A 12,078-nucleotide genomic window follows, 5' to 3' on the forward strand; every position below is an offset into this window, starting at 1 on the left:
AGGATTACTCCAAAAGTCTGCAATGTATTTAAATTAAATTTTGTGGAGGGGTGGGGTGTGGGACAATGAACAATCCAATAGATTTTGGTGGCAATTCGGATCATTATCTGGATTCAGGAATTCTTTTAAGAGTTCCGATCAGCCTGAGCATTAAGACCACAGGGTATAACACATGTGCAGTGTAACTGATGACGCGTTGATGACGCGTTGATGACGCGTGACCTCGCCTCCTTCTGAGAGCAGAGAGATACGTGTGTGGATGTGTGTGCGGGAGCTGCTGGCCGTCCGCGGTGAAAAAGAAAAAAGAGGTAGATGACGGGATGAGAGACAACGTAGTGTAACCGCCGATACGTTACACGGAAACACACCGTGGTAATAACAAGCCGACCACCTCAACGTACCACCAGCTGTGAGCTGTGATCTGTTTTTAAAGTCAGGCACCTTGGCGGAGGTCTGCGCTCTCCGAGTGCCATTCTAGTATTTCACATGCAGTTCTCTTGTGCATTCAAGGCTCATTTTCAAGGTTTTTACAATTGTGCATGTGTCATTAGAAAATAAAATAAAATAAAAGGCACAAAGGTTCAGCTGCCTTTTTTAAGACATGTAAAAGCTTCAAAATCCACAACTGGGGTATTTACTGATGTATTTTTATGTCATAGGATCGAACTAAAAACCCACTGACTTCCAGACGAGTGAACCGGAAGTGCTAAAATGCTAACTCATTTCCGGGTTTTAGGACTCATTCCTGCAGCACTCTATGCTGTGCACCCCATATCTTCATTTGAGCTGCTCCTGTGAAATCAAGAAAACGTCACCCGTTCTTGTCTCCGCCCTTCTCTCCTGCAGCCTGAAAACACAATCACACGCACCACGTTTAAAACTGTGACCTGATAGAATCATAATGTGAAATCCTGCAACAGTACTACTCACCCCGGGCTTGTGAAGTGCATTGTCCTGCAGGCCAAAGAGGCTGCCTCCTTGGCCGCCCTGCAGGGGTGAGGCTGTGGCGGAGGACAGCAGGTTGGGTGACTGGGCGATCAGGGGGGAGTTCGGGGTGGAGGCGAGGGCTCCCGTCAGCGTGAGGCGCTGCAGTTCCCTCTGCCTCTGCTGCTGCAGCATCTGGCACACCATCACCTGCTGCTCCTGGTGGATGGAGGGGGGGGACAAATCAGTTTATGGGAACATTCAGGAAACCTGGGAACTGGGAAAGGTTTCACATTAACATGAATACATCTGGATGCTTAAAGCTGCAGTAGGCAGAATGTTTTGGGCATCATTGGGCAAAAATCCCATAATAACCTTTCAGCATATTGTAGTTCAAGTGTTCTGAGAGAAAACTAGACTTCTGCTCCTCCTCATGGCTCTGTTTTCAGGCTTTAGAACATCTAGCCCCTGACGGGAGACTTTGACCAATCACAGGTCATTTCAGAGAGAGAGAGAGCGTTCCTATTGGCTGTGCTCCGGTCATGTTCCTTTGTTCCTTCACCAGATTTCACAATGGCAGTGGCGTCACAAACTTTCTCACTGTACAGCTAAACAGTACACTACAAGATGATTCTGAAAACATCTGAGGAGAGAAATAGACATTAACGTAATAGAATAGTGATTCATATTTGATCAGCGCTGCCTAGTTTGACCGCTTGATCGGAATTCGCAAGTGATTGACAGCCGGCTCTCGTAGACAGCAGCTGGACAGCAGACCTCAGATCAGCTCTTACTGCTTGTTTTCCTCCAGTCTGTGAAATCTTGCAGATGCCGTTAGGAGCACCGGAGGACACAGAGGAACATGATTTTTTTCAGGTTACCTGTTTCATGTACTACTGTCACGATATAGTGACCATTATATAAATATCCATATTCATCATAATCATATTCATATTTGCTCTAATCTTGCATACTTCAGCTTTAAAGGTCTGAGTGTCTGTATTTTTGGCTACACTGTTTATTATAGATTTACTATAGGCGCTGAGGTTGAACTGAAAAAAACTCACACCATTGCCAAAACGTATTCCATATGCGTTACCACAGCCAATATGATCTCAAAATTCAAAAGCCCCAAATCTAAAGGTGATGAAGGGATCCGTCCTAGACCCTGTCAACATTAAACTACTTGAAAAGAGTAGGTGGGCTAGTCATGCTTTATGATGATGCCGATCCCCCCCACAGAAGTCTCTGAGGGCCAAGCTAGGCGGCAGGGCCCACTCATGCAAGGCATTTTTTTTACTAGCATCTTTTCCAGATTTCAGTGTCATCCAGATGTTGATGTTGACTGTCTCGTAGGTCCATCCATGTTCCAGCACCTCCTATAGCCTGACCTCAACTCAGCCGTTCGCCAGCTGTCTCTCCACAGCCCCGACACTGCCGCCACTACTGACCCAAGCCCAGACCTCACTGCCAGGTGAGAGTTCAGACATCAATCATCAGGATGTATTTGCATTTGTTGAGAAGCTGAAGCTAGTTTCAGATAAGCTTCTACATGAAATGCTCTTCTGACGCAGATCTTCTTCCCTCCTACGTTAAATCTCTTCATATTGCACCACCTTTTATTAAAAAGAAGTACCAGTAACGTTGATGACTCTTTGTCCCCGTTCTCAGAGTCCGACCTCGATGACTGTCGCTTCCCGTGTCAGGGGAACTCACCGAGAGAGAGTCTTTCTTCACAGTACGTCTCATTTCGTCTTTATTGGTATTTTTTATGTTAAATCTTGGACACTAGATGATTTTACGCTCCTCCAGGGCTGCTGAAAATGAGTGAGCATGTAGTAAAACACAAACGTCTCTTTCATCCATCAAATGAAACATCATGTGGATAAAGTTTCCCTGTACTGCAGCTGTAGTCAGATCATCTATTTCCGTAACCATCAACAGGAAGCAAGAGGGAAATAGCAGCAGCTTAACTATCAAAGTGACTGCGTGGAGTAGAAAATACATGCTAACCACAGCCACAGGGTCGGGTTGGTAGTTTCACAGCTCGGCTGCAGCGATGACTTCTTACTTCTTCCTGACTCCTTTTCTTCTCCTCCACACCCAGGTCTCCTATGAGCTGTCTTCCTCTTCTGTTTGACCAGAGGGACGGGTTGGGTGGAGGAGTCCGAGCCCGTCCTGAGAACGTCCCTCCGGCCAGCGCCCACATTGAGCTCCTGCTGGAGAAGCATGGCAACGGAGAGATGGGAGTTAACAGTGAGTGAAAACATACACCAGTGGTTCCCACGTGGTTTTAAGAAACAACAGAAGGTCATAAGATGATTGATTTTTTGGTCAAACACCGGATCCTTTCACTTTCTCAGGTCTTCTAAGAATCCTTTAAATTTAAACAACCTGAAAAGGAGAAATCACCTCACAGCCAGAGGTCACACTAAGCTTGGATGAGGCCTCACAAGAACCTTCATTTAAAGGGATAGTTTCGGGTGTTTTGAAGTGGGGTTGTATGTAGGTGTATTACTTAGAGTGGATGATGGTTGGTGCGCCCCCAGCATGGAGAAACCGACAGGAGCACCGGCACCGGAGCAAAGCAATACAGTGCTGTGGACGGGGACAGGGACGGCAGAAAAACGTATTTTAGCCACTTGAAAGAAAGGCTCACCTAAAAAAATATAAATTGATATCCGTTTAAGTGTTCGCTATATTTAGAATATTTTCACAGCTTTATCTTGCCATCAGACAGCCCGTTCCTTCTCCTTTCCAACGGGGAACTGAACTGAGCATGGATAAGTACTCCTGTCTGTTTCTCCATGTTCGGGGCGTGCTGACCGTCATCTACTGTAGGTAGGTAATACAGCTACTATGGATAAGTACCTCATACAACCCCACTTCAAAACACCCCAAACTATCCCTTGTACTATCATTTGTAATCTGTACATGATTATGTTCTCTCTGTGAGAACATGACTATTTAGCAGGGCTGTACTGAATAGTTTGAAGCTTCATTCACAATGTTAACATTCAAATGCTGCAGAGCTTCTTTTTTATTTTTTTGCATGTCTATCCATTGTCTTTGAACCCGGTATAGTATTATACTGTTTGTAGTGTGGTGGCTGTGCAGTAGTGATGGGCAGGTCGGACGGGTTCGGGTAAGCCTACTAGAAAATATCCCAGGTTCAGGATGGCGGTGACAAAGTAGCATTCCAAGTAAGTTATTAATAACATACACGTGGTTCCCATGGGTCCTTGAAATCCTTGGAAGTTTGAGGGGAAAAAATCAAGGCCGTGAAAGTAATTGACATGGGTCATTGAAAGTGATTGAATTAATATATTTTGTGCAAGAATATAAATTGAAGTTCTTTTGGTGTTTTTTTTACTTCAAGGGACTGTTTGTAACTTTCAGAAATGCTTGTTAACAGAAACACCTGTGGCCGTTAAGTCAATGAAAGTCAGCGTCGGGCTCGCGCTTGCTCGTTCTACATAGTAATGAACGAGCATCGCTCAAAACAGTGAGGAGATACACGTCAGCTAAAATCACAATATCACTCTATATTTCAGCTGCTTGGCAGTAATGTTAGCTGACCAGACCAAGGTCTCTCCATGAATCACTGCTGATCCTAGTGTTGGCTTTTCCTCCCTCAGCCTCCCGACCGCGGTCGGAGGGAACAGGGGAGACACCGAAGTTTTAGTCGGAGACGATAACGTTTCTCTCTGCGGAGCCCCGTCACTTCACAAGACACGGGAAACCTCTGTTGGTCTGGAGGAGCTGCAGCAGTTATTTCTGCACAAACATCCACTGTACATTCACTAGATATCCTCAGAGCTAAACTAACTCTTCTGCAGTGTGGAGTGTGCGCGCATGCACGTGAGAGTAGAGCGAAAGAGTGAGAACGAGCGTGGTGTGTGAGAGAAGGCAGGCAGGCAGTGGAGCAGAGTACAGCAGAGGCTCCGGCCCTGGAGACCCAAAGCTACGGTCTCCCCCGCGTCCTCGGACCGCGGCCAACACTGTTTAACAGACGGGCTTCACTAGATACAACCAAGAGGTTTTGGTGCTTCCGTGTAGTTTGTGTTGGAGTCTAAGTCTGATCAGCGTAGCCACACGCGAGCACGCATGGGACACCGACCTGGATTGATTTATACGTGTAAGAAGTTACAAACAGTCCCTTTTAAAAAAAAAAAAAAAAAAAGTAATTTAATCTGATGAATCACTTTACTCAAATTTAGAATAAAAAAAAAATGTTTAGGGTGATGACATCATAAAGTATGACAACAGGACATTCGAAGCTTCATTCGAAAACCTCAATAGAAGCTTTGAATGTAAAGAAAAAGGCATTTAGTACAGCCCTACTATTAGAGATGATGAATGTGCGCTTAGGGACAGAAAAAATAGCACAGCAAGAGATAGCATGCTGCTGCGACGATGTTAAAAGCAGCTTCCTCCAGCTTTGTTTCTCATGTTTCTTCTCTACATTGAGTTTCTGCCGTGCTCTCTCCTGAACCAGGTTTCTCACTGCCTCTTTCTCTGACTCACTTTAACTCTGGGGACATCATCAGCTGACTCGCTTTCTAACCTATTCTTTGTTCCTTTTTCTTTCTCCACCCAAGGCTGTCACACTCCTTTTATTTTGCCTCATACTTCTTTCACTCTTTTTATTTTTTCTACCATTACCATTGTCTTTCTGTCTACCTTTATTGCCTCTCCTAAACTCTGACTTGGACCCTTCTTTCTTCCCCAGCCCCCTAATATCTCTTCACTATGTATACGTGTAGGCTCCCATCCTCTGTAAACAGAAAAGCCCCGCAGTCTCCACCTTAAATATATCTCTCTGTGCCCCAGGGAGAGCTCACTTCAGACTAATGAGCGTTAACTGCTGTTCCACTCTGCAGACATGAGAGAGAAACGTGTTTGTTCTCCCGGTCTGTGATGCAGGGCACGCTGCGCCTCGACCACTCCATAGAAAATCAATTAGAAAGCATTTAGAGGATGGTCTTGAATTCCTAGTTGAGAGCTGATGGCGCTGCTGTAAAATAAAGTCCAGGACTCACCACACTAATGCCAGCACTTTATTCCAGATTAAAGTGTAATTTGTCAATTGTACATCTTTGACAGTCTTTTATAGAAGAATGTGATGTTTGTTTCAGAACTATTTTATTTAGGGTAGTTATAACAGTATTTTTAAAATGAACTCCAGAAGCAGCGACCGTAAAACCTCGTCCACACTGGGAACGTCAAGAGCGTGTGGCGGCTGCGTTACCTGTTGTTTTTTATTTAACAGGTAACGCAGCAGCAGGCAGTGAAAGTGATCTATTGACTGTATATTAACATCATACCAGCAACATTACTACAGTTTACATGTCTATATCTGTAAAAAATGTTACGGAGATGAAAAAAAGTAAAGACTAATTTTAAAATCAACACTTCCTGCTTTCATTTCAAAATAAAAGCCCTCAAGTATTTTTTTTTCTGTGGACAGAATTCCTTCATTTGTTAACACGAGGCTTTTATTCTGAAATATGTGCTGGACAGTGTTCTAGAACATGCAGTGACTTGGAGGGCTCCATGAATGAATATAGTACGGAGTTTTAATTGTGGATTATTACTATTATTTACAAATGACCACAGGTTTCTTAACCTTTCTCTGTCTAAAATAAATATAAATGAGATTTATAATGAAATGAAATGGCCATTATGAAAGGCAAACTATGTAGAAAGAAAGGGCTGACAGCAGCAGACATGCAGCTGAAACACAGCTGGTGTGAACACCCGACGCGTGAATCACGCAGCCGCCACGCAGCCGCCACGCACCCCTGACATTCCCACAAAGCGTCAGTGGGTAATAATGTTGTTGTATTGAACCTGCCAACCTTTAACGCAGCGTTCATTTTTATATATATTTATATATTTGGCTAGTATAGATTGACAAACCACCTACAGTAGATCTCGTCACGCCCCCACTTTGGAGAAGCAGACAGGAGTACCAGCACGGGAGCAAAGCAATGTACTGCAATGTACAGAAAAACAGATCTTAGACACCGAAAAGATAGGCCCACCTAAAAATATCTACATCAGTGTACACTATATTTAGAATATTTTCACCACTCTTGCCATCAGACAGCCCTTTCCTATGGGATACTGAACCGAAACTGAAACTTATCTATGCTCTCTTCAAAGCCACCAGACTCTGTTGACAAAAACAGTATAGATACGTTTCACTTTCAGGTCAGTTCCCCAATAAGAAAATGTTGTAAATATAGCGTACACTTAAACTGATATAGATCTTTTTTTAGGTTGGCCAGTTCCTTTAGTTTGTACATTAAAAAGAGTTGGTGAATCTGAACGAACCCTCTAAAACACAGAAGTTGCACAAAAACACAAACAAACTAACCGATGGAGGCAGCGGTAGACCAGCAAACTTCTGTGTTCTGCGAGGTAAAATGACTGCTTTTGTCAAAGGAGTCTGGTGGCTTTAAAGAGAGCATTGAAAACGGCTTCAGTTCCCCGTCAGAAAGGGCTGTCTGACAGCAAGATAAAGGGGGGAAAATGTTCTAAATACAGCGTGCACTTAAACTGATGTAGATTTTTGTTTAGGTGGCTAAATCTGTTTTCCTGCTGCCCCCGCCCACAGCAGTACATTGCTTTGGTTCTGTTTGGTCTGTTTCTCCAAACTGGGGGGTGTGCCGACCGCCATCTACTGTAGGTAATACACTGACTATGGAGAAGTACCTCATACAACCCCACTTCAAAAAATCCAAACTATCCCTTAAAGTGGATATTTCATAATGTGCCAGTGTGGTAACAGAATTATTCCAGTCATCACTACTGGTTAAAATCTGCTATACAATACATTTTAAAATACATTTGTGTCAATATGATTCATAGATGCATCATGTATAGACGAGTAAGTATAGTAGAGTTTAAATCCTGATGGCTGTATCTATTTATTTGTTGTTTTTTAAACTGTGACAGCATCTCACACTGCTACATGTAGTAGTCGTAGTCCAACTCATTTCTTCTCTGCATCACATCCCACCCCAAAATCCAGTGAAATAATGGAAGCTGAGATGCCGTTTCTGTGTGATGACCCATCTATCCTCCCTGCCTCTTGTAGTTGTGGAGATGCTCCAGTCGCTCCACTCCCTGCAGCAGGAGAACCAGCGCCTCCAGGATCAGATCCTCAGCCTGACGGCCAAGAAGGAGCGGCCTGCAGCTGCTCAACACGGAGCTGGCCATTTCTTTCCCTCCACACATGCATTCTGCCCACGGCTCCATGCACACCTCTGCCCAGATTCACTTCCTGTCATCCAGCCAAGGTCAGACTCTTCATCTCGTCTACGCACTTTCATATCGACACCTTCAGACTCGCAACAGTCCACCTGCATGAAGCATTTTAAACCGATCAGTGCATTACCGTCAGGTGACAGTAAACTCATTAGACCATAGGTGAGATGATCGATAGCACCTGTCTCACACCGTGTACTGTTAGTTTTATCTTTCTTTCCACTGACAAAACAACTTCCTGTAAACTCAAAGTGGTAGTTCCTGCTTGTCCTTTCTGCACCTGGGAATCAGCAACTCTCTCCTGGTTTTGTTAAGTAAAGCACCATCCCTCAGTGCCATAAATCAATGCTGCAGATTTCACATGAAATCATGCCTGGCAGCACAAAATGTATTAAAGCTGAAGTAGGCGATGTTGGAGCAAATATGATTTAAAAAAGTTATTTTTATAAAACGGTCGCTATATTGTGACAGTAGTTCATGAAACAGGTAACATGAAAAAAATCATGTTGCTCTGTGTCCTCCGGTGCTCTTAACGGCATCTACAAGATTTCACAGACCGGAGGAAAACAAGCAGTCAGAGCTGATCTGAGGTCCGCTGTCCATCTGCTGCTGTTTTCAGAATCATCTTGTAGTGTACTGTTTAGCTGTAAAATGAGAAAGTTTGTGACGCCGCCGCCATTGTTGAATCTGTTGAAGGAACACCAAGTTCCAGTCACATGACCGGAGCACAGCCAATAGGAACGCTCTCTCTCTGAAATGACCTGTGATTGGTCAAAGTCTCCCGTCACAGGGCTAGATTTTCTAAAGCCTGAAAACAGCCATGAGGAGGAGAAGTCTAGTTTTCTTTCAGAACACTTGAATTACAATATGCTGAAAGGTTATTATGGGATTTTTGTCCAATGATGCCAAAAATATACTGCCTACTGCAGCTTTAATACATGCTCAAAGTGCAGTGTAGAGGCTGCAGGTTATTATGACAATTGCTACGTAGTACATAAGCAGATATGATACGAACAGAAAATACAATGATTTGTTGATGTGTAAATGCTATATGTAGGGCATTTTAACATCAGTGATAACCACGGTGGTTAGTGTAAACCTTTGATTTTGTAGTTTTCATCCTATCTTTGTGCCTCTCTTCTCCTTAGACCCCCTGAGCACCAATAAGAGTCCCCTGTCCAAAAGCTGCTTCCTGAATGACACCTCTTTTGTTACCTCGTCTGAGGTGAGAACGTGTAGACCTTCTCCTACCTTTAACACACCGTACAAAACAGAACCGGGTCAAACAATTACATTTCTGCCTTTTATACCTCTTTGTAACAGAGATGTTCCGATGCCATTTTTTCCTTCCCGATTCCGATACCTGAACTTGCGGTATCAACCGATACCGAGTACTGATCCGACACCATGATTTAAAAATATACACCGATCAGCCATAACATTAGGACCACTGACAGGTGAGGTGAATAACATGGATTATCTCGTTACCATGGTACCTGGCAGTGGGGGGGATATATTAGACAGCAAGTGAACATTTTGAACTTTGAACTTTGTGTTGGAAGCAGAATAAATGGGCCAGCATAAGGATGTGAGCGACTTTGACGAGGGCTAAATAGTGCTGGCTACACAACTGGGTCAGAGCATCTCCAGAACTGCAGCTCTTGTGGGATGTTCCCGGTCTACAGTAGTCAGGACCTACCAAAAGTGATCGAGGAAGGAAAACCGGTAAACTGGCGACAGGGTCAGACCCGAAGCTCATAGATGCACGTGGGGAGCGAAGGCTGGCCCGTGTTGTCTGATCCAATAGAAGAGCTACTGGAGCTCAAACTGCTGGAAAAGTTAATGCTGGTTCTGATAGAAAGGTGTCAGAACACACAGTGAGGAGCAGTTTGTTGCGTATGGGGACCGGTCAGTGTGCCCATGCTGACCTAATGTTATGGCTGATTGGGGTATATTGGAGGAGATATTGTATATTGGAGCGGTGAAGAAGAATTGATTTCCGTTTTAAACAAGCTGAGGTTAATAAATCATGGTATCGGATCGGTGCATAGACTTATACACATTTACCCTGACTGCGTGCTTGAGTAGGGCTGGGTATCCTTCATTCGATCCCATCGTGTGAATGGAAGCTGTGTGTGTGCTCCACTGGCCAGTTAGACGCTGCCGCTTTGCACTGCACATTTAATCAAAGAACCACCTGCAGTGATTCATTGGCTGCAAGCAAAACCACACAGAATGCAGGTATCGTCTGACTGGAGAAGTTTTGATACTACTTGGTACTGAGTTATTTCACAGCGTACAGATACCCAGCCCTAAAACTACAGTGCACTGAATACACATCAAAGGCAAGCTGAGAGCCAAATAGCTCCAATGATTTTCCGTGTGTTCGTTCCAGGAGCTCCACTCTGGTAGTCCGTCCCGCAGTAGCTCCTCCCTCTCCTTCCAGAGCACTCCTCCTCCTCAACAGAGCCCCGCCTCCTTCGGCCAGCCCCTGCTGAACGGCCTGGCTCGAGGTCTGAGCGACGGCGGCTTGGGGACCATCGGTCAGCCCGTGGTGGGCGGGCTCATGTCGTCCCTGGCAGGAAGTCCTCAGCTGAATATGAACGGCATGCTGGGCAGTCTGAACGGCGTGATCCAGTCTCCCGCGCAGAACGCCCCTCAGCCCACACTCCCCGCTTTGCGCCCCCAGCCTCCACCGCTCAACCCCCAGGCACTGGCACAGGGCTTCCAGCTTCCCAAGAGTGTGAGCCCGTATGTACCCAGAATGTCTTCATCATCAGCTGAACAATAAATCCACTTTAAAATGAAATGTCAGGGATGAGTCTGAAAGAGCTCGGACTGATCAGCCTGAGTGTTGCGTAGTCTGGTGTGTAACGTGGCTGTGTGTGTCGTTGCTTGTGTTCCAGGTCTTCTCTCCTGTCGGAGCAGCAGAAGCAGCTTCTTCTCGAGCAGCAGCAGCAACAGCAGCAGCTCCAGCAGTTCCTCACCTCACAGAACTTCACTCCCGTAATGACTCACACTTTATCCTACCCTCATCTGTATGTTCACAATGTACATTTTCTCATAGGATCTCCAAGATTTCTTTCTTTTGATCACAAACACGATACATTGGTGATTTAGAGCAGTGTTTCCCAAACCTCTTTTTTTCTGGGGACACACTTTTTAAAAATGACAAACCATCCCAACCCAATTCACAACCAGGGATGCACCGATACCACTTTATTTCAGACCGAGTACAAGTACAAGTACTTAAATTTGGGTACTCGCCGATACCGAGTACCGATACGAGTACTTCTCTATGCCCAAAGACCCTCGTTAACAGCCAGCTGGAGGGTGTGAGCGACACACGGCAGGCTGGGGAGTCCCGCATACGAGGCGGTGCGCCGCAAAAATTCTCCGAGGAAAGGCTCGGAGCGAAGGTGGCGCACCGGGGTGAATCTCGCCGCACCGTGACGGGGCTCCCTGCTCCCGGTGCGACTGTCAACCGTGTCGTGCCGCGGCCCACATAAAAGCGCCAGGGGTCTGTGGTGTTGTCAGAGGGTGCAAGCAAAACCCCGTGGCGCATTGAAAGTGAGGGCCGGCGCGCGCTGACTGAGGTGGGATCCCGGCTCAGCGGGGCCGGCGCGCGCTGACTGAAGTGGGATCCCGGCTCAGCGGAGTCGGCGCACCACCGGCCCGTCTCGCCCGCACAGTCGGGGAGGTGGAGCATGAAGACCCGAAAGATGGTGACGAGAGGTAAACGTCGCACTGCTGTAAAGTGGTATCGGTGGCATTGTATCGGAGCCGTTTTGCGAGTACGAGTACATGAGCACAGTATCGGAACCGATACCCGATACTGGTATCGGTATTGGTGCATCCCTATTCACAACAGGCCGTTTC

At 45.7% G+C, this 12,078-nt stretch overlaps 1 protein-coding gene across 1 annotated transcript in view; it reads left to right on the plus strand.

Annotated features, from left to right (window-relative positions):
* LOC119485300 (protein AF-17-like) overlaps positions 1-12,078 on the plus strand; it is a 40,252-nt gene that overhangs the window by 20,660 nt on the left and 7,514 nt on the right. The window contains 8 exon segments of the mRNA XM_037764801.1: positions 2,281-2,398; positions 2,596-2,662; positions 3,032-3,180; positions 8,030-8,121; positions 8,123-8,231; positions 9,348-9,424; positions 10,595-10,950; positions 11,106-11,205. Of these exon segments, the coding sequence (XP_037620729.1) occupies positions 2,281-2,398; positions 2,596-2,662; positions 3,032-3,180; positions 8,030-8,121; positions 8,123-8,231; positions 9,348-9,424; positions 10,595-10,950; positions 11,106-11,205 (1,068 nt within the window).

The sequence above is a fragment of the Sebastes umbrosus genome, chromosome 3, assembly GCF_015220745.1.
Source record: "Sebastes umbrosus isolate fSebUmb1 chromosome 3, fSebUmb1.pri, whole genome shotgun sequence".
NCBI lineage: Eukaryota > Metazoa > Chordata > Actinopteri > Perciformes > Sebastidae > Sebastes > Sebastes umbrosus.